The 21,005-nt window shown below is 47.2% G+C and overlaps 3 protein-coding genes; 2 read left to right on the top strand and 1 right to left on the bottom strand.

Annotated features, from left to right (window-relative positions):
• Positions 1 to 474: 474 nt before the first annotated feature.
• On the top strand, positions 475 to 1,900 carry GSTUM_00008133001 (uncharacterized protein). XM_002839860.2 has 4 exons: positions 475 to 593; positions 651 to 807; positions 859 to 1,282; positions 1,353 to 1,900. Exons 1-4 carry the CDS (start codon positions 560 to 562, stop codon positions 1,377 to 1,379), a joined length of 642 nt encoding a protein of 213 aa, XP_002839906.1. The 5' UTR covers positions 475 to 559; the 3' UTR covers positions 1,380 to 1,900.
• Positions 1,901 to 4,396: 2,496 nt separating this feature from the next.
• GSTUM_00008132001 (uncharacterized protein) lies at positions 4,397 to 4,814 on the top strand (the record flags this gene model as incomplete). The annotated part of the gene is made up of 3 exons (XM_002839859.1): positions 4,397 to 4,469; positions 4,532 to 4,676; positions 4,736 to 4,814. The coding sequence occupies 3 exons, from the start codon at positions 4,397 to 4,399 to the stop codon at positions 4,812 to 4,814; spliced, it is 297 nt and encodes a 98-aa protein (XP_002839905.1).
• Positions 4,815 to 6,781: 1,967 nt separating this feature from the next.
• GSTUM_00008131001 (uncharacterized protein) lies at positions 6,782 to 9,238 on the bottom strand (the record flags this gene model as incomplete). XM_002839858.2 has 7 exons in its annotated part: positions 6,782 to 7,349; positions 7,421 to 7,540; positions 7,606 to 7,866; positions 7,923 to 8,194; positions 8,264 to 8,640; positions 8,714 to 8,802; positions 8,856 to 9,238. 7 exons carry the CDS (start codon positions 9,236 to 9,238, stop codon positions 7,133 to 7,135), a joined length of 1,719 nt encoding a protein of 572 aa, XP_002839904.1. The 3' UTR covers positions 6,782 to 7,132.
• Positions 9,239 to 21,005: the final 11,767 nt, after the last annotated feature.

The raw sequence follows: 21,005 nt of genomic DNA, 5'->3' as shown, positions 1-21,005 counted from the left end.
ATCATTTCGTACAGCCACTTCGCCGCGCACTCGTGTAACTTGGAGGGTATCACCACCTTCAGGATTTTCTCATACGTGAACCAGTGGATACTATAGTAGTGTTTAGTTGTGCAGAAGAAAGGAAAAGAGGTGGAGCGAGGGGTACCGAAAGCAATATTATTCGAGATAATTCGTACGATATCTCAACCCTTGCTGGACATGTTCAAAGTCCCTGGGTTCCACATCATGAAATACTAAGATCTCATGACTACGCGTCTTGGCCGCATCCTTTGTTTCTTTAAAAATTGCGGCCGACATGATCGTGCACGTTTCTTAAGAAAACTAGGGTGAGTGAGAGAGGGAGCGAGGGAGCGGTTGATGAGAGTTGCAGATATGTCAACGTAATACTTTCGGAATGGGCACGTGCCGCCACCATCCCCACCAAGCCCTCAACCCCTCAACCACACAACCGCTCAACCACTGAGTAATCCATCAATCTCCCCACACCCAGTCTTAGCACTCTAGTTCACCACCTAGTTCACCACTTCTTCAGCCTTCATCTCCACTCCACCGTACAACTATGTTTTCTGCAACGCGTTCTCTTGTGCCGCGATGTACGCCTCCCCCTGCAAATCCTTCTTCCAGTAATTCTAACGAATTTCACAAAGCAGCGGCAAGAATTCTACCAGCGACATCCCTCACCACCCGGTCGCTATCCACTCCAACATCTCTCGCCCCACGCGATTCATCCTCCATCGATCGCTCGAATAGACGGGAGGTCCTCCTTCCTAGTCAGGTGCCCAAAAAGGGTGTCATGCAATACGTCTTGTAGCGCTACCCAATTCCTCCTCCCTTAAGCCTACTACTAACGAATTCCAGGACATCCCTCGACCAAGTCGCGAACTGGGCCCGCCAGGGCTCCCTCTGGCCCATGACCTTTGGGCTCGCCTGTTGTGCTGTGGAAATGATGCATTTGTCAACACCCCGCTACGACCAGGATCGTCTTGGGATTATCTTCCGCGCCTCCCCCCGCCAATCCGACGTTATGATCGTTGCGGGCACGTTGACGAACAAGATGGCACCAGCGCTGCGTCAGGTGTACGACCAGATGCCCGAGCCCCGTTGGGTCGTTAGTATGGGTAGCTGCGCCAATGGAGGTGGATACTATCATTACAGCTACTCGGTCGTGCGGGGGTGTGATAGGATTGTGCCGGTTGATGTTTATGTCCCCGGATGTCCGCCGACTAGTGAGGCTTTGATGTATGGGATTCTACAGCTACAGAAGAAGATGAGAAATACTAAGGTTTGCTCTTTTCCTGATTCTTTTGTGGGTGGCCTGGTGGGGACGATCTCGCTAACACACGGATGAATAGATTACCAGGATCTGGTACCGTAAGTAGATAGTATCCAACCTCGTGTTGGTGGAAGGAAGGGACAGTTTTTGGCCGCCGCTTAGTGAAGTGAGAGCCGATGTGTACACTGCAACATCAAGGGTTGCATTTTTTTTCTTTCTCTCATTTCGCTGGTTCAAATACAGGATTCCCTTTCTCTTTTACTCGGGGGTTGTGATACCAGCGTAGAATTTTGTTCGCGCCGAAAATAAACATTCGGTGGTTGTGCTAAGGGGTTGCAATGACAACCCAAGCGTCATTGATGTACAGTACTGTACGGGAAGCTGCCCCCCCGACTCCTGAGAAGACCCTGAAAAGACCGCGTGAAATCGTGGTTTGGAGGACACATAGATAATATTACTCTGGAGGGGATAATGAAAGCAATGCTCATAGGCATTATCCCCCTGGTTATGCTCTAGAATTGTTTGGGGGGATTCGATCAGGGGTTCACAACGCAGAGTTAGGGATTGCTGTCTCTTTGGCAATTGTCTGCTGTGGCGACAGATAGGGATTTCGCAGCCATATTTGTTTGTTGCAACGTGGGCTAGGGTGAGATTCTACTAATTTACCACGGCAAGATAATCCCTGGCCCTAGTTAATACTAGAATTTTAAGCGTTATATGGAGGCTATTTCATACTGTACTTAGAGTACTCGTACTGTAAATTTGTGTCTTATAGGTTCTAGTATGGTTTCCGTATTTCATACTGGAAACCGCACTAGACTACATATCATACCAATCCAAAGTAATTGACAATATAAATTTATAAATAATTCCGTAAGATAATACTCGAGTAATCTGGCTATCAAATGCACCTCAGCAGAGTTTCCAACGTTCTAAAGTGTGTGCAGAGGACAAATTTAATGTGAACTGAAATAATCTGGGGGAAAACGAATGATTCTGGTTGCTTGTACCCACATTGGCCCAACTAACAACATCTGGAAATGACAGGACTTAACTTTAGCTACAAAGGGTATAAAGATCAAAGCCCACAGGAGTCCCTGCTTTTCTATAATACTCTCCTCGAGTACCACAAACTTAGGACAATAATATGAAAGACATTCTCCGCAATTCCCCCTGACAAAAGAAACACATAAGCTAAGACTCCCACTGCCTAGAGCTTTCAACTAATAACACCACCGTAGTCTACCCAACTATGTTCTACCATGACCTCCACTGCATGGGCGCTCCATCACACTCGTACAGGTTCCACCTTCCAGCATCTTCCAGCAGCAAAGGTAACACTACTTCGGAAATCCCCTTTCCATTTTGTTTAGAGTGTTTAGACTCCTTGAAGCCCTCCCGGTGAGGTTGGTGATAATGTAATAAGTTCAGGATGTGATGGACTAAGACGTTGCGGTACGGGGGTAGAGCTTTGATATTTGGGGCTAACCGGGGGTGGTGGTGATACTTCTTACCACCCACCGACGAAAGCGCTAACATTACTTGTAATGTCAATTCCAAACGACTGGATCCCTTCGTACGCTCTCATGCACTTGATCCAACAGCCTGCCAGCCGGCGCAGAGCGAAGGATAAGTGGCAAAACAACCTAAAAAACCCCTTAATACCGGTACCACGCCCGATCCTGCTCAAACAATTCTTGGCCCGGTCGAGGCGGTCTTTCCAGAATCTCCTTCTAAACCAGAGGTGTGTGGATCCGAAAACTAACGAAGGGATATGTACCGTACCGGTAGCAATTACAATCGACCAGCCATCGCTACCGGTACCCTGGTGAAATACCGGTAGATACTGCAGATGCCTAAAGTTTTTACAATTGGGGTGGGGTAGAATGCACCTACCAATCGGACCGGATATCCGAATTTCTCATGATCGTGAGATGAAGTTGTCTTGAACATATGCTCCCTTTGGGCTAAGTCCTTGTCAATCCCGATTCCAATGCCGGTAGCGGGATTACGGGGAGGTACGATGGTACCGTACCCGAGTACAAGGTTATCCTACTGCTATCGGTAGTCTATTAAAGAGGCTCACGCCCACAAGAATCCGCATCGGGAAATAAATGCAACTCTCAGTAGTAAGGTTTTTCTTTCCTTCCCAACCCCACCAAGTTACCCACTACTCAATCGAGCTAGAAATCGCCATCCCCTCTACCAGAGAGAGCAAAACATTTCCCGGGGTCGTTATTGGCATCACCCCGATACGAGTGTCGTATCCCTAGCGTCGGCAGAGCCAGAAAACGAAGGCCCACCCGAGTAGTGACCGGCCCCGACAAAGGGATAAGATCATTGGCCCCCTCCCCCGAAATCGCGGTAGGGAAGATGTCACCATGATGGCAACGACTCTGGTACGTGTTGTAAGGAACGCGTTCTTCCGCAGTATACAGTACCGGTATTATTATAACAATACACCGCAGCTCTTTGTCCGTTTGTATTGAATAGTTACCCCGAAATACCCCCCCCCCTACGCGCCCTAATTCACTGGGCTTTCCGCGAATCATGTTTATCGTCGCGTCGAAACATGATCTCCCTCGCCGGCTGCGGTGGGGATGTGCTTCCAAAGCTTGAGTGAGAAGCAATTCCAAGCAAGCAACACCCCCACCCCCTCCGCCGGAGAGTGGAGTGGAGTGGAGCGTGGATTGGTGGGGGACGTCATGGGAGACGTCAGTCTTTTGCCATCCCAAGAGCAAGGGGAGTGAGTGAGGACAACTGAATCGGGATTCTTTACTTCCAATCCTTAATGCGATTTTCTGCCAAGTTACTGTGTCCTTGGGATGACGTCTAGTTCGGAGCCTTTCGGTGAGGTGTGTGCTCGAACGTCCGAGCCAAGAATGGGCACCTGTCTGCTTGAGATGGGCCTGCATAATAAATTTACAAGTACCGGCAGTAACTTAGCTGTTCCAAAAAGGGAGCCAATAGTTGGCGCGGGGACACAACTAGATTTGTCTATATAAACCAGGAGTTCTTTCGTTGTTTAGGAAGAACCGATTTGATGGTGAGTGAGATTTCAACTTCTACCATTTACCTCTTTACAGAACGAAAAACAGCCAATCTACCACATCAGACTTCGAAATGGACTCCGCCAGCGATCAGAAGAACTTGGGCAATGTCATCGGTGGACACAAGGCCAATCTCCACAATCCCAGTACCACCTACTCCCATCCCTTCCACTTTTCGCAGTGCGCTGATCGCTAATTGTCATTCTAGACACCTCCCCAGAGGCCAAGCAACACTCCAGAGAGGTTCTCGAGGAGCTCGGCTTTGAGACCACAAGCTATACCAGCGGCCCCAGTGGCGTAGATGTGAACATCGAGGGAAAGAATCCTGGAAACGTTGCTGGTGGTTACAAGGCGTAAGCTTACCCATTCGTCATTTTTGAAGGCCGGATGGCCGGTCAGCTGATGATGCTAGTACCCTGCACAATCCCAATGTTTCCGAGGAGGCGAAGGAGCGCGCTCAGGAGAAGTTGGAGCAGATGGGAGCCAAGTAAGCGGGCTGGTGTTTCGGAATGTTAGGAGTCGTGGGGGGATGTGGGTCTTGTAATTGTAGCACCGGTATCGCTTTTAAATGCATCGGTGGATGATACTATGATGCCCCTACGCTGTGTCCTGTGATGAAGTCCAAAGAGCTATTGCGATGGCAGGTTATTTCACCCGCGAAAGACCAGTATCAACATGGTACCGTTTGGCGGACATATCTTGAAACCGGTGAGGATTCAATTATTTTGCATGGAACAAGCCAATAGTCTTATTCGAGCCTCCTCTCCGTGGCTAGTTCACCCGCCAACTCCGAATTGTTAAATACAGGTACTTCAAACGGGCCAGGGAACTTGTCGCTAAACCACGCCAATATCCAACCCCCCGCACACCTGTTCTGTTTCCTTTCGACCAGCCATCCACCATCCGCGAGTGATTCCGCATGAGGAACTACAGAGCATTCAGCATTGAGCTTGTGACTGGACTTGAAATTCAGGCGCAATATCCCGAACACGATTCTCATAAGTCACGAGTATTACCTTATCGCAGTATTTTTCTTTTACGCACTCATCAACGCAGGGGCGCCTAACGGCCTTCAACCACACAGCTGCAATCCGTAGCCCTCTCCCACTCTAGTCTCTTCCATACCACCAAGCCTGCCTTTTTTCATCAGTAACATTCCGGCTGCGGCCCATCCAGGCAAAGGAGTTTTGTTATCGCCGATACCAGTAATCGGTGTCTGTAACCCCCCCCCCTTCTCTCGAAGATGCATCTGCACCAATAATGAAGCCAATGCCCAACAACATAATATTTAACCTTAGGATCAAGGACTCATATCCATCTCTCAGCAAGACAAGTATTCGTTCCGATGGTGATATTATGTGAAATACCCAGCTGGCGCGGGAGGGGGGGGGAGATGCCAGGAACCAGCTAATCCCCGCGCAATCATCAGAGGTCCAGGAGTTCCATCCTCCCTCACAATTGAACGATCCCATATCGTGTGTGGGTCACGGAGAGCAACAAATCCTGTCCTATCATTGGAGAATAGAGATTGAAGACCTTAATCTTCCCAAATAAGGCTGGAGGGCGAAATCTACCCTACTACGAGATGCAGAATCTAACTCAGGGCCCCACACCTACCTAGGAATGAGGTTTTCTATCACCAGGATAGCATAAGGGGTGGGGCTGTTGGATGGAGTAGGGAGGGTTCGGCGGCACCAGCGGCGACTTTGTTCCACCAACTTTCATCCCCTCTGGTCCACCCGCGCGCCACTAATGTAGTGCTCGGAAGTGAGGATGCGGTCCGTCTGGCTGAGGAGGGGTATGGGGGGAGCTTCCAAGGCGGAGGCGATTGTGGGATTGGTTCTAACATAATTCATTATCCTCGTTTGGCCCCTCACATTACCGGATGCTGGCTGGACTACCAGGAGTGTTCTACGCGCTTTTGAGGGTATGGTATTTAGAATTGGTCAGAGTGAGTTGGTGGTTGGAGAAGATATACCAAGAGGCCTACAGATGCTGTGTTTGGCGGGGGGGGGTGATGCTTCTAAGATGGGTGGCGGGGTTGCGGAATACATTTATGGTGAGATTGGAAACACAATTTAACATGAAACCAAAGGTTGATAGTGAGGCTATCCGCCTGGTTAGCTCAGTGGTAGAGCGTGTGGCTTTTAACCTCAATGTCGCGGGTTCGACCCCCGCACCAGGCTTGCCGGTTTTGTTCTTTGAGGGGGTGGGATTTTTTGGAACCTTTTTTCTACTTCCCAAAGTGATTTATCCCCCCCCACTTTTAGTTGATTTGTTGAGATTTCGTTCCCCCATTTTCTGCTCAAGACGTTATAGCAGGGGGTTCACATCATTGGATCCTTCCCCGACTCAACAACTGAAAGTCCCCAATCGAGGGTAACACAATGTCATAAAAGAAAACAATCCAGACATCCCCGCTCGTAGTACCTCATTAAGGGGAAAAAGAAAAAAAACTAAGTATTTTCGAGTGATAAGTTATGCTTATCCCCCCGAACTTGATTTCTCAACCCGCGATGAATTTGGATCGCAATTTAAACAAGAATAACTTACAAGAGACATATTGGTGAGGAAAATCCAGCACTCTAAATGAAAATTACAATTGCATATACCGACATCTAAATTCTCTATCCCTCGGAGCCACGCCATATGAATAAACCTTTCCAAAAATGTGCAATTAACCCATTACACCGCCTCCAGAAGTGATCGATGGACCCCGCATTCGAGAGGAAGAACCAATCACCCGATTCAACCACCTCACCAGGTAGGTAACCTAGGTCTCATGCTACTGACACCCGCCCGCACTCACTCAAAGTTCGGTCGGTGCCCACTTCGACCTCTTCCTGATCCTCGCTCCAAAAAGGAAGAATCCGATAGGAATAGGTATCATAACGACGGCTATAAATCCTAGCAGCGAGCCAGCCCAGTTGACTCCGAGGTTGTGGAACATTTGGCGACCAAAAAGAGGGAACCCGGCGGCGAACGAGGAGCGGAGGAACGTATTTGCGGCGATCGCGGAAGCAGCGCTAGAAGAGTACTTATTACTATGGGAATCGGATGGGCGGGTATAGGATAGGATAAGATAAGATGCGCTTACAACATCAGGTATGCATCGATAAGGTAGTTTATGGATTGCAGGAAGATTGTTATCAGGCCAATGCCCAGTGGGATACCGGCGAGGGTGGGAACCGCCCAGTGGATACCGGGGTAGTTTCCTCTGGAAATGCTTGTCAGCGTAAAGTAGAAAATCCATACGGGGCATATAAATGCGGGAAATCTCACGTCCAGGAAAGCCAGAAAATTCCGATGGGGAAGAGAAAGCTCCCGATTATGGCTGGGACCAAGCGATCTTCGGGAATTGGTACATTGTTATTCGCCCTCATCCGCTTGTTTGTCCACGGCTGGAAAGATATTACTAAAAGTCCCCCCAAGAACATCCCGACGACCATTCCAAGATACGGTAGTGCGGACACCCCAAGTCCGTAACCACGGATCTCGCCGAAAACGATTGGGTAGGCTGTCAAAAAGATGTAAAGGATACCGCTGCGGGGCATATATTAGTAAATAATCGCCTTTCGGAAAAATACCGCAATAGTTACTAGACAAAAGCAGTGTACAAGCTGAGCAGGAATATGATGGGCTCAGTAAAGAGAAGTTTGAGCGGACGCGCAAAGTTCTTTTCAACCAATTCCTTGAAATTGATTTCGATCTCTTCCTGCCTCGCGTGGATTCCCCAATTCTTTGTCAGGCGGCGAAGTTCGGTGGCTTTCGCTACTAGGATCACTGGCGGGTATGTCTCCTCCAAAAAGAACAAGCACAAGAAGAGTGCGAAGAAACCCATGATTGCTGTGATGTATTCCGTCCATCTCCACTATCAATTTATCCCTTGGTTAGTAACAAGACATATAATCAGTGTGAATGATGCCTGCCGGACACTCACGCCCAAGTAACTCTCTGCGATGAACCCACCCGCGATAGGAGCGTAAAGCGGTCCTGAGAATACCGCCATAGAAAAAACAGCGATTGCGGTTCCCCTAGTCTCCTGACTGAAGATGTCCGCGAACACAGCCCCGACAACCGCCAATGGAGAGGAGGCAAAAAATCCACCCCAAAATCGACATATCAGAACTGTCTGGGCATCCTTGGCTACAGCGACGGCAATTTGAAAAATCGAAAATCCAAAAATCCCGAGTAACAGGGGGGGCCGCCGGCCCTTGAGCTCGGAGTAGGGTGCCCATATCAGAGGCCCACTTGCGAATCCAAGCACATAAAATGAGAGCCCCAAGATGGCTACTTCGCCACTTATTCCGAAAAATACTAGGGTTGAAGTCAACACCCGTGCTGCGTTTGGCAGCGATAACTATGTCAAGGGTGTGCCATTGGCACTTACCCGCAACCTCTGCTGTAGCAGAAGAAAATACACTACTCCCCCACGCCGACACCAGCGTAGTATATCCTAGAACAGTAGCAGTTATCAACCTAAACCCAATCAATGGAAATCCCTGCGAATTCTAGCTCATCGCAACACACACTTCTTTTTTAAGGGCCAATTTTGGCCATGCACAGGATCATCATGACCAGCAAAATCCACCAGATACCGATCCCGATGAGGCAGTGGAGGAGGATATTCCCTTCCGCCCCCAAAGGGGGGGAGCTCGCCCCTTGAAGTGAACCCTACAAGAGCACGTCCAAGAGTGTTGCTGTGGTCAGACAAGCGTGTCCTTTCCCGTTCAACCTCAGTCGGCTGACTGTCCGTCTCTCGTTGTGTGCCCTGCCGACTCAATATTGAACTGCCATCCGAAGAGGAGGATATGTCTGAAGAATGTGGGCGAGAGTTATCTCCACGATGTAATTGGCGGGAGGCCTGTCTTTCCGCCTTTCCAATATCGAGGGCAACGTCGCTTGGGCTCCACATGGTTGCTCACCCGTTCGTTCGTTCCCCAATATATGTTAGCTTTTACCTCACTCGAAACCCAATTTCTCTCCAAAAAAGTAACCAATGAAACGAGGAGATTGAGAGCAGAAATTGACGAGCACAAACTTACGATGAGGAGTTATGCAAAGCACAAAGGTCAAATGATGCCATCCTGCCGTAATTCCGAGATTGGTACTAGATATAGTACTCGAGTACTGAAGGGTCGGAACATCTCCCGCTTTCCTTAGCGAATAGTAAAGCTAGGGAAAGCTTATAACCAGAAAGAGGTTAATATATCGGTATACCCGATGGGGCAGATTATATTACAATATTGACACGAGCCCTTGAGCCCTTGTCAGAAAGAGTGGAGAAGGGAGCATCCACGCGCTTTCGCTCCTTCCAGAATTGGAGGGTTCCCCCGCCAAAATAGGACATGGCAATATTAGTTCACGGTCCACAAGTACTCGCGTGAGTACTACCCAGTACCGGTACAGCCCCACTAGGCCCTTAGAGGCTGTGGAGTACTGAAAGGATTCCGATAGAAAATTCGCCATCGTTCTCTACTGGAACTAATGTGGATATCCCCGTATATTAGCAAAAAAAAAACAAATATTCTAGAGCAGAAAACAGCACTATACCGCATCACGACCACTCACTAAGATAGCCACTTGCATTGAAAACCAAAAACCCCAAATATCAATGTCCGGAAGCATAACCGCTAAAAATACAGTATATATCTAAATAGGAGCTCTCAGATGAAATCGAGTTGCACCGTAGGGTAATGATCGCTCAGTTGCGTCAATCTAAATCCATCCCGGCAGGGTTCGTCTCAAGAATTATGAAAACTTTTATGGAGCTTGCGTGAAGCAGATTCTCCCCGGGCAAGAAAGCCATCATATCAAAAGAAAAAAGCGAAGGGGGAAAGGGTCATCTTAACAATCTTTTTTTCTCTGATGACCCGAACAGGAAGTTAGAATCAGCCGGATCTCGGCATCAACCGAAACCCCTGATGAGCCGCTTGCGTCACAAGAAGCTGGAGCCGAGGCTGTTACAACTACTATACGATATGTTTTTCATCTGTTCATAACATTGTACTGTACTCGTACTGTACTCGACCCCACTATACCTACTATCCGTAGCCCCCCCTCCACTCGAGTACAAGCACTAGACTACCCGTTACTTCACTTGAAGGAAAATGAAGACGTGGAAAAAATATATTCAGCAGCAGACGGAAATTGAGCATCCCCAGACTCCTAATTTGGTTCCTGAAAGGAAAATTCTAAGTTGGCCAAGACAGAAGCGCCATTCCCTCAGGGGCAGAGCCAGGAGAGTTGGGCCAGACGGATTTATTTCCACCTCCTCTCCCCTTAGGACCAGAGTTCCCTGAGATTCTTGAGAACACAGAACCACCCTTGTTAGACATTTCCAGAGTAGGGGAGCCCCTGGACCGTTCCGAGCTAAAACTTCCTTTAAACAACCCCAAACGGGACTCGCGCAGAGAGGAGAACCCAGTCCACGGGTGCCGTGCATCCCGCTGATGGTGTAATACGTCCCGATATGAGACCAAATCTATGGTCTATGATACGCACCGGGCACCTGATGGCGTCCCGAGAATTAGGGCCAGATGCATAGCGCCTGAGATTTAAACTACCGCTAGCTAGCCCGGAAGGCAAGTGACCGAAACCGTATATATCGTGGACATAGATATATATCCTCCCTGTTCTCCCATCCGACACAAAAGTGTAGTAAGCAACGCGGAAGATACAAGGTTCGACAGGAGATTATAGAATACCTATTTGATGTTGACTAGCGAAACGTATCCCTGTGTGCTCCTGTTAACGGGTTCCTTGCCCTGTAGTTTGTGCTATTGCCCAGATATAGCCAGATTCCAGATTCCAGATGGAGTTTGCGGGTAATGAGCAAAGGATCTAGCTCCCAAACTTCGAATCATCATACCAAACGCAACTCACATTGCCCTAGCTTGAGAATCGTTTACAAAGCCTAATAACTGGTCGCCGTATCGGGAAGACACTCGACCTTCAGCACTCCCCACAAAAGAAAAGTCAATGTTTATTAGAGTCCCTAATACGCGATATAAGCTCAATTTAACCAGCGTCGGCCAAAGAACTTAACAAGAATCCGGAACGGAAAGGGGAGCGAAGATGACCGCAGCCCGGCAAGTATACTGCAGTCTATGGATTATGAGGTGAGAGGGATGATAAGAAAGTGGCTGGGGGATACCGAATACAAGCCCCACAAGTACCCGTAAGCACTCGGATACAAGAGAAATGCGCTAGGACTTTGCAATTGCCTCTCGTAGTAGGACGTTGAATTTTTTTTCTCGCCTCATCTAAGGGCTAAGTTTGGTAATCTCCCCACCCCTATCCCAGAGGGGGGGATTTCAACGATCTATCATAGCACATTTCTCTTGCGCTCGAGTATGATACCTAAGAGTGAAAACATCCGATCAGGGAACCCGAACACCGTCAGAGCTACCGGTAAACAGAACAGAAACCGTACGCAGCTATCATAAATGCCCAGATCTATGAACCCATTGCCCCCACGAATCTTGTACTAATTAGCACTATCCGAGGACTAACTCAAAACAAAGTAGCGAAAAAAGCCACCCAGGAATTAGGGATGCTAGGAACATACTAGCCCCACCGCATCGGGGTCGGAGTTGAGAATGATATTCCAATCTCTACCCTTAGAAAAACCAAGCCGGTGTTAAATATAATACCCAAACATACCGTAAATAGGTTTTCACTGCTTCTCAATCAACATTTAAATATACCAAGAACCCCCCCCCCCTTATCGATACCATCCACCACCCCTCCAGTGATAATCCGTGACCCTGGATCGTGCGAAAAGGGGGGGCTTCGAGAAGCCGAAAGATTCTTAGTTGGTAGATATACCCAACACCCCGGTATCGAGCTGTGAGATTATAGTAAGAGTGCAGATAAGTTCCATTTACTACGAGTGCCGCCGATAGATAGATAGGTCATGTGATAAGCTGGTGTAGAGCGGCATGTTAGCAACCATTGGGATCATGAACTTGATGACTTCATCGGGAGAGCAGCTCCTACTATCGCCAAGTTGAAATCTCTTTTCCATATCACCTTCCCGTTTAGTGACCAGAATATTCCAACAACCTATCTCATTTGACTCTTTATAAGAAATCATGGGCTGTACCTGTGGATCAAGCGAGATCTCACTAGGAATGTGTTATGCAATTCTGACTCTACACCTCTGTACCGACAAGACATGGAATGAAATATCCAGTTGTCTGCAGGTTCGTCCAGAGTCTGCTCGACAAATCTGTTCAAAGGCAACGATAATATTAACTCTTGATTAGAATTTTGATTTATGATAATAATTATAATTATACTGATCTGATTAATCAAACAGGATCGTGCAAGCGATCCAAGCGATTTTCATGATTTGTACGCGGTTTTGAGAAGCCTAAACCGCCCCGGACACACTGAGTTGATACCTGAAGACTCAGAACAATCCCTTGCTCTCAAGAGAGCCTCCCAGAGCGGTCTTGATAGTTATATCAAAACCTTTCCACAGTTGGCAAAGGAATTGGGAATCAAGGCTGCAAGGTCTACTATCGAGTGCGTGATGCACAACCATCATAACATCTATCAGTTTCCTCCCAGTCAACCAAAACCACCTCTCAATATGTATCATAAAGAAGCTCATATGAACTTTACTTTTTGGGCAACTCGAATGGATCCAAGGTAGTTCAATACTTTTATTTATTTTTGTTTATTTTTGTTTATTTTTGTTTTTTTTAATTTATTTTCTATTACAATAAAGTACTCATATCGATAAGTTGAAGCCAGACACTTGTACAAGAGTTACTACTTTTAGTGTTCAGCTTCAACTTAATCTTACGAGTATAATATCTATGTAGTATATTAGAAAATAATAAATTAAGTTAACATTATTCTAGATGCTTTACATATTCCGATGAAACATGGATTGAGATAGGGCACCCCCGTAGACCCCCAAATATTTTCCGTCCTCGTGGATCTAATCCACTCGATTACGGAAGGCATCAGTTCAAATCGGCCGGTGTATAAATCATGTTTTGGGGCTGCATGGCCTACGAGTATTGGGGTCCTTGTTTTGTATGGGAGAAGGAATCTAAGGAAGAGAAGAAATACTTTAATGATATTTTGGAGATTGAAAATAGGGTGAAAAGACAAAAGCAGGATCAAAAACAGGCTATGGCATGAATTGAGGGAACAGAAGAGTTTAAAATCTTACAAGATTTAAATACTAATATACAGCAATTGGATCAAACTGATCCACTTCCATCTGGGTATCCTCGAAACAAGCGTCGCGAAGAATGGGAATTTAAGGAACAAATAAAAGAGTGAGGAGATAGAAGTAAGGGCAGTATCGATTGGGTACTATATAGAGAGCATATCCTATGACCGCTCTACTATTCATTTCTCTAACGAATAGAATAAGAGACTGGAAGAGAAATGTGGGCTGTTGAAGATAATGCTCCAGCCCACACTACTGCACGAGAATTAGGTGAGGAGGAGCGGGAAAGAGGAGGTATACAATCTGTTGACTGGCCAGCCCAGTCACCCGATTTGAATAAAATAGAATCACTTTGGAACTATTTGAAAGACTCACTGGAAGAGTACAAGTTCAAAGGTCAAAGTCATGCTACAAAAAATCAGGTAAAAGCAGCTTTGGTATTAGAATGGGAGAAGATACCAATTGATTTCATTAATCGTCACTGTTTAGATTTTCAAAATAAGTTGCAACTTGTTATTAAGAATAAGGGGGATAATAATTTTCGTGGCTGATTTTATTTCTATTGATACTTTTCAATAACTCTCTCTTTCTTTTTATTTCACAATTTCTTGTTAGCTCCTGGTTTATGACCTACTTGTTCTTCTTTAAGTATCTTGAGTTTTAAATATATGGTGTTTAGTTTCTTGCTCGTTGCAACCTGCCGCTCTACACCAGCTTATCACATGACCTATATATCTATCGGCGGCACTCGTACATACACGGGAAACAAATAACATGTATCACAGATCCACGACATTACTCTAGGGATCTCCTTTGCGAGCCAAGGGTGATAATTCTCATATCATATCACTCGACATATAATTTTTTGGTCACCGTCGTAACAAGTAAATTAAGCTCAAATTTTCTCAAGGAGAGAGAGACATACATAGCATTCCCAACCAGAACGGCTTCGGTAGCTCTTTAGAGAAATTAACGTGAAAAGGCCTAATATGCCCGAACATGCAAAGAGAACAGCGATGACCTCATCCATCATCAGAGGAAACCTGTTTCCCCCCACACCAGTATAACGCCTCCAAACCTAAAGGGTATCAGAATATAATAATAAAAGAGACTATGCTCCACTTATGACATAGCCACTAAATTAATCAAGAACCAACCGGAACCGCCCTCAATCAACGAAACGGCCGCCACCCAATAAAGGGATGATGTTGGAGAGCAATAGTAAGTTATGCAAGAGACAGGGGAAGAAAAGGTTTACAAACAATAGAAGACTACACTTGTATATTCAATAGTGTCTGCAAGTTTGAGGAAAGGTAGATCACGGGGAAACGGGAGGGGGTATGATATAACAAGCAAAGGGATCTTATGGAAAAAGCCCGGTAGTGAACAATAGCAAGGGAGATAGAATAGCTATTGGGTAACTAGTGAACTCGTCTAACTCTAATGGTGTCCGAGGGACACAGGATTATGGATGGCCCTTCCAGTAAATTACTTTAGGGGACGGGTTTTTTGGCCAGCATCGTACACATATGTGACCATGCCACCCGACAAAGCCTAGGTTTTAGAGAACCTGTATTAGAGTGACCTTTCTGGCATTGCTCCTCTGTCTTCCAAAGGATTTCGCATCCCCAGGAAGACTCTCTCCCAAGCGCTCCGAAAAATTCCTCCGCCCCCCACGTGCTCCTACTTCTTTCAAGTGTATGGGCACATTGGGCCTCGCTCCTCATTACCTTCCCCCAGGATCCCAGAATTTAGCATCATTAGTTCTTAACCTGACCCCCCATAGACTTGAATAACTCGCCAGCTCACAAGTAATAAATAAAAGCCCAAGCCCAATTCCCTCGAAAAAGGGCGTGGAGCTAGGCGAAATTTTGGACCCTGTTGAACCAATTCCAGCCAACGTGACACTCACACAAAAAAAAAAAGAACACACACGATCGGCCCGGGGGGTCCAATGAGCCCAAGAAACCCATGGGGTCAGTAAAGATAAAGACGATTCGATACCCCCGAGGAAGTCCTCGATGACTTCCAAGCAAGATTATTACTAAGATAATTCCTAAAAAAAAAAAAAATTCGATATGAGCCCAGCCAGAAAACAGAGTGACAGTCTATGATTGCGATATGGTGAAGTCGACTCCTCCTAGCGTTAGAATAGATATGAATGCTCTGTTCAGTATGTGCACCAAACTCACTTGAACAGAGTCCAAGCGTAAAACGCCCGGCCACGTATCCCACTAGGTCATCCTTTGCCCGACTTGCAAAACCTTCAGGAGCCAGGAGTGTGGCATCGCACACTCGGATGGAGCTTCACACTTACGATAGGCCTTGGGTCTCTCGGAAGAATCAGTACCCTCCTTGCATGCGTGAAGCAGGAAGGGGATATTCGAAACTTCCCCCTTCAAGGGTCACTGCGACAACGAATAAATTGGTTTTTAGGGGAGCCAAGTCCCGACTCGACGGTATCGTGCTGTGTTACTGGATGAAACAATGTGGGCATACAAAGCTACTCACATCCTCAGGGCAGGGGAGGTTTGGAGTCCCCAGCACAGCGACCAACTCACCAAGTACTTTTTCACGCCCCTCTTCTCGAGCTGGGGCACTCGCTGCCTCTATCACCAGGTTGGAGATTGATTTCATGGTTGCGGAGTACGGGCGCAACCGCATGCCGATGGTGTTTTGAAAACTTCGGCCCCCCCTAGTCAACCGATTCCCCAAACATTGCTCCAATGCTCGCAGCTCCTCTCCCCAACCTCTCACGGCGGCCAATGTAAGAGATCAGTGATATCACATTTTCACACCCCGCTCGACCCTTCGCCGATCAATTGAATACATTCTCCTGTACTCCTCTACGGATATTCTGGCCAGTTAGCTGCATCTATTGTCACCCCACTCGCTCCCAAAAGAAATATTAAAGATTAACACCACCTAACTGCAATCTGCTAAAATCAACCAACTATTTATCGGGTCACAGATAATCACTCGAGATTTTCGACCCACTGACAACGTCCACCAAACGGTGAGGAACACGGCACCGGCGAGCGAACACGGCGTAGCAACTCCCGCCCCAGGCCAGATAGGGCGAACACAGTCGAGCGAGCGACCATGTTGGGGCAAAAAGTGCACCTTAACGACTCCCGATGTGTCCTCCGGGTGCTACATATCTTCACCCGTAGTAAGAAAAATGCCATATGCGCCCACTCACCCTCCGCCTTCAGAAGTGGAGAACAATATGGAAGTGACCCGTGCGTGCGGCAAAGCTTTCTTGAACCCCCCAAAACTTCTTTTTCTCTCTTGGGTGCAGACTCGAGGATTCCCCGGGCTCCAGACTACTTGGGTACTCGACTGCATGTGAGGTTTTATAAGTGGCTTGCACACATCTTATTTTCTCCCGGTACTAATAGCCAGTGCTCAGCTAAGGCTCACTTCAGCCGGGTATAGCACACCTGTCCTGAAATCCTGAACGCTATTTTTTTCTTCTTGCCCACTCTTTCTCCCCCTCTCCTCCCTTCTCTGGTTATTATGCCTTCTTGTAGAGCTTTCGCGAGTCCCATACCCACGCCACGAAAAATACTGGCAAGACAAATTAATGCGAATCCTCATCCCGATACCAACCATTTAAGCCGCACATCAATAGGCCGTATCAGAAGCAAAAAAGAAAAGGAAAAATAAAGTCGTCGTACAAACGCTGGGGTAGGGGGGGGGGGGGTGAAGGCAAGAAGGAAAAAAGAAAGAAAGCGGGAGCTGTCCTTCATCGAATACTATTGGTAGATAGATACAAAACCACTTGGTCGGTCATAAAGCGAGTCATCCTCGGCAATTCTCGATCCGCAATCTAACAAACCATCCTTGGCGTGGTGTGATTGGGGCTGCCCAAATAATGAGGATCATGCGTCGATATCACAATCCAAGCCGGAGGGGGGAGGAGGAAGGGAAAGTGAAGAATAACGAGGTGAGAGGAGAATATGACACCAGTATCTGAACCGCCTCCTCGCCCCCACCGGAGACTAGAGAAGAGGACGAGGGAGATTGCCTAATTATGGTTGTGTAAGACGGTGGGAAAAAGATAGAAAAACCGGGGCCATGCAGAGACAAAACGGGTGACACTTCCTTTTTTCCCCTTCTCTTGTGTTCGGATCTATGGCCATAGGAAGAGAGGTGTTATGATAAGCGGAGAAAGAGCAGGAATTTGTGATACATCATCGCTATAATGACACTTCAGCTGTGCTGTTTTTTATTCAAAGCCCAACGGTTTTTGCAGCTTGAGTCCCCTTCGCATATTTCAATTTCATGTGAATATTTTCGAATGCACTTCGCCTTACAGAGTGTTGTATGATTCTGTATCTCGTTACCCAGGCACTACGCTTCTATGGGCGTGCATAGGACAGCTCTAACGAATTATCTTGCCATTCTCATTTATACCTACGTGAGTTAACCTTCCACTCCTCCGAGTCCTCCACTCACCTTACTCGAAAGGGAAACAGCAAGGGCCTTAAAGAGCTACTACAAGTACATACAGGAATAAATCAGTCTCATGCTAAATGGCCCCTTTCACACGGAGGGAGAAAGGGTAGGAGGATCACATAACAGACCGAGAATGTAGGAATCGCCAGATCCATGCGCAGGGTTGCGGCAAGGCAAAGATAACCAAGATAAGTGACCTCATTGCTGCCACGTCTTATTCGGGGCAAACTAACAATTATCCACATATTGGTGAGGGAGAAAAAATGCATCGGGGTTTCCGATTGGCACCACCTCGAGCTGCTTATAGCTTCCTCAGTCCTCAGCCTTTCACCAACTGGGCACTTATGCTTCGCGGGAGACTTGGGAGACCCCGCTTTGGGTTTCATGCCTTTTCCTTTCAGGCAAGCAGTGCGCATGGTGTACGTATTGTGATGCCTCGAGAATCGCCCTGAGGTCCAATCAATATCGCCAAACTTGCCCCAGGACTGCACCTTGAGTCCCGATTCCTAGTTGGTAAATTGGAAAAGAAGAGTTCAGTATGAGGTAGACGGATAGCATCCTGATGAGAGCCCAAAAATATGTCATAAAACTATATACAAAAATATCCAGCAGTATCCAAGCAAACAACTCTGGGGAAAATAACCCCTGAAAGCTCCAGACACAACCTAGAAGGCAGGGTGGATCATTCAAAGCATCGCTGACAGATATGGCACCCTTGATAATCCCATGTATTCGGGAGATTTTATTCCCATGAATCCAGATACCGCACGAGCCGCTAATAAACAACGGAGACTGACTGAGCACGACTCTCAGAAGGCCTTTGATCCAAACAAAATGATACCTCCCTCGTGGAGGTGAACAACGTTATGCAAGCTGCAAGCAGAACTAGTACTCAAAAAAGTTGAAGGGCACCAATATTCCAAAATCCAAGCACACATAATAAACCGTTTCTATCCTTGGCCGGAGCTAGCCATCAGCAGTCATCCTGCTATTCCGCAAAAATATTTGCTTACCCAGCCTCGATTTATACCGGTTGAATTTTCCCCACTTCAACCGCCTGTCCTGATGTCCTAAACAGCAATTGGTAAATTACCTCTGCTGATCAGTTACGCTAGCACCCAGTGCTGGTAGTCCATAGTATCGTCGATGAACCTTTATTCAGCTACCGTATATAATTGCCACAAGCCTCTCGCACCAAGCGCCATAACGTGTAGGACATACGTCCAGTACGGGAGCGCTGGCGTTCAAACGCAAACCCAGAGTTGCCCTGTCATTGTCAAGCCAGGAGACCAATGCCAATCTAATCCGACCAGTCTTCCGAGTTATCACAGTACAAATACAATAAGGTACTATTCCGGGCACCGGTATGATATCGAGGTCTGTTGTTGTCAATTGCTCTGAACCTTCGCAACCCTTTCGACCTAATCACCAAGCCAAACTTGACCCCGCATGATATAGGCTCTGGGCTCTTCGCACGACAGCCTCTCCTAGGTGCTGGACACCAAAAACCGACCATCCTGCTCGTATTTTTTTCGCTTGCTTGGCCATTTATAAAGTATTCGGAGGCCCGGCGCCAAGCAAAGTATCAATAATGTTCGGGCGTCCAAACACTTTATAATTGACCTAGCAGCGGTATCAAGCATCTATCGTAACACATGCGGTGATGTGTATTCACCCTCTCCAAAATGCCCCTCTTACCGTTCTCCGCTAGTATGATGCCCATTTTATCGAGAAAACGGAGCCTACAGAAATCAAGAGGAGTCGAATCTAAGTAGTTCTATACGGGGCTCCCTCAAAAAAACTTTGTCGCTGCTGGGGCTCGTTCGTTGCTAGACTCCGTTTAACAGTTAGTGAGGGTTGATTCCAGACGACTGGCACCCCACATTTGAGAATCTAGCTCTACCCGAGCACATGCTGCTGGCAAGAGGCCCTCGAGACCTCGAGGAAAGATAAATCAAAGAGATCCCACCAATCACCCACCCCCGCCATTCAATTATTATTATTGTTTTTTCCTTAGTTTTTCCCCCCCCTGTTCTTTGCCCTCCCTTCACCGACTTGGTGTGTGGCTCATTTGATGATTCTTTCGCACAGTACCCGTGTTCTGGCCTGTGGCTTGCATGTCTCAGTCGTACATGCCAAGAATCCTAGCACAGGATGATATAGATAGATTGTCCCATGCACCGTGTACCCCCAACCAGATAAGTCGTCGTATGTAACCATCATACGATATTTATGTCACCCCCGGTAACCCCCGCAAGCCGCCAGCTGCCAACCAGTTGCCACCCCGAAAACCCTGCAATGGTCCGGGAATGGAAATGCTCGGTATATCCCGAATGGTTGATGTGGGTAGGCTACCACACTTGGGCACAAATATACAGGCACCTTTCTGGGTGAGAATCGGTACCAGTACCGCAAGCGCAATACGGTAGAGACCTCACGGTGCATCCATCCAGACTCTTTTTGGATACCGGTATCTTATCTTACCCATGCCAAGCCCCATGGCATCCTCACAGGGGTTCCCTCCACCACGAGAGCACCTCTACTCGTAGTCTACTCGAGTACACTTTCTATCCAATAGAACTTTTAATAGAGACCCCTTTGGATTATTCCCCCCGGCATCGAAACTTGGGATCCGGGGGTGTCCGATCTATCAAAATCAAGGTATTAGAGGTCAAAGCCGGCATAGGAACGTTGGCAAATCAGGGCAATTATGATGCCATCATAGTTTGGAAGTCTTTATGAAGGGTGACAAAGCTAGATTTGGGCTCATCCGCCGCAAGGTAAAATCCCACATGAGGGGTCAATGAACGGACCAAACAAAATAGGTATTGTTCGTTGAGCCCCCCCTCCCACATTATCTCTTGGCGCCCAGGGTGTCTGGAAACGTCCACTGCAAGGTCTCTGGACCGGTACTTGTAGATCGGTTTGTCGTTTCGTGGCACAAAGGAAACCACAAGCCACTCGGACAACTAAACTTGAACAGGAAAGTTTCTTATTGTAATCTCGATAAAAGGTTGCAACTAAAGAG

Source organism: Tuber melanosporum, assembly GCF_000151645.1.
Source record: "Tuber melanosporum whole genome shotgun sequence assembly, scaffold_42, strain Mel28".
Lineage (NCBI taxonomy): Eukaryota > Fungi > Ascomycota > Pezizomycetes > Pezizales > Tuberaceae > Tuber > Tuber melanosporum.
The sequence above is the reverse complement of the archived record's forward strand: the minus strand, read 5'-3'. Positions and strand labels throughout refer to the sequence as shown.

Bases quoted from the DNA above. Each gene is read 5' to 3' on its own strand.
- GSTUM_00008133001 (XM_002839860.2), top strand. From the start codon at position 560: ATGTTTTCTGCAACGCGTTCTCTTGTGCCGCGAT. The intron at 808-858 runs GTAGCGCTACCC...AACGAATTCCAG, and splicing joins GGTGTCATGCAATACGTCTT to GACATCCCTCGACCAAGTCG. The intron at 1,283-1,352 runs GTTTGCTCTTTT...ACGGATGAATAG, and splicing joins AGAAGATGAGAAATACTAAG to ATTACCAGGATCTGGTACCG.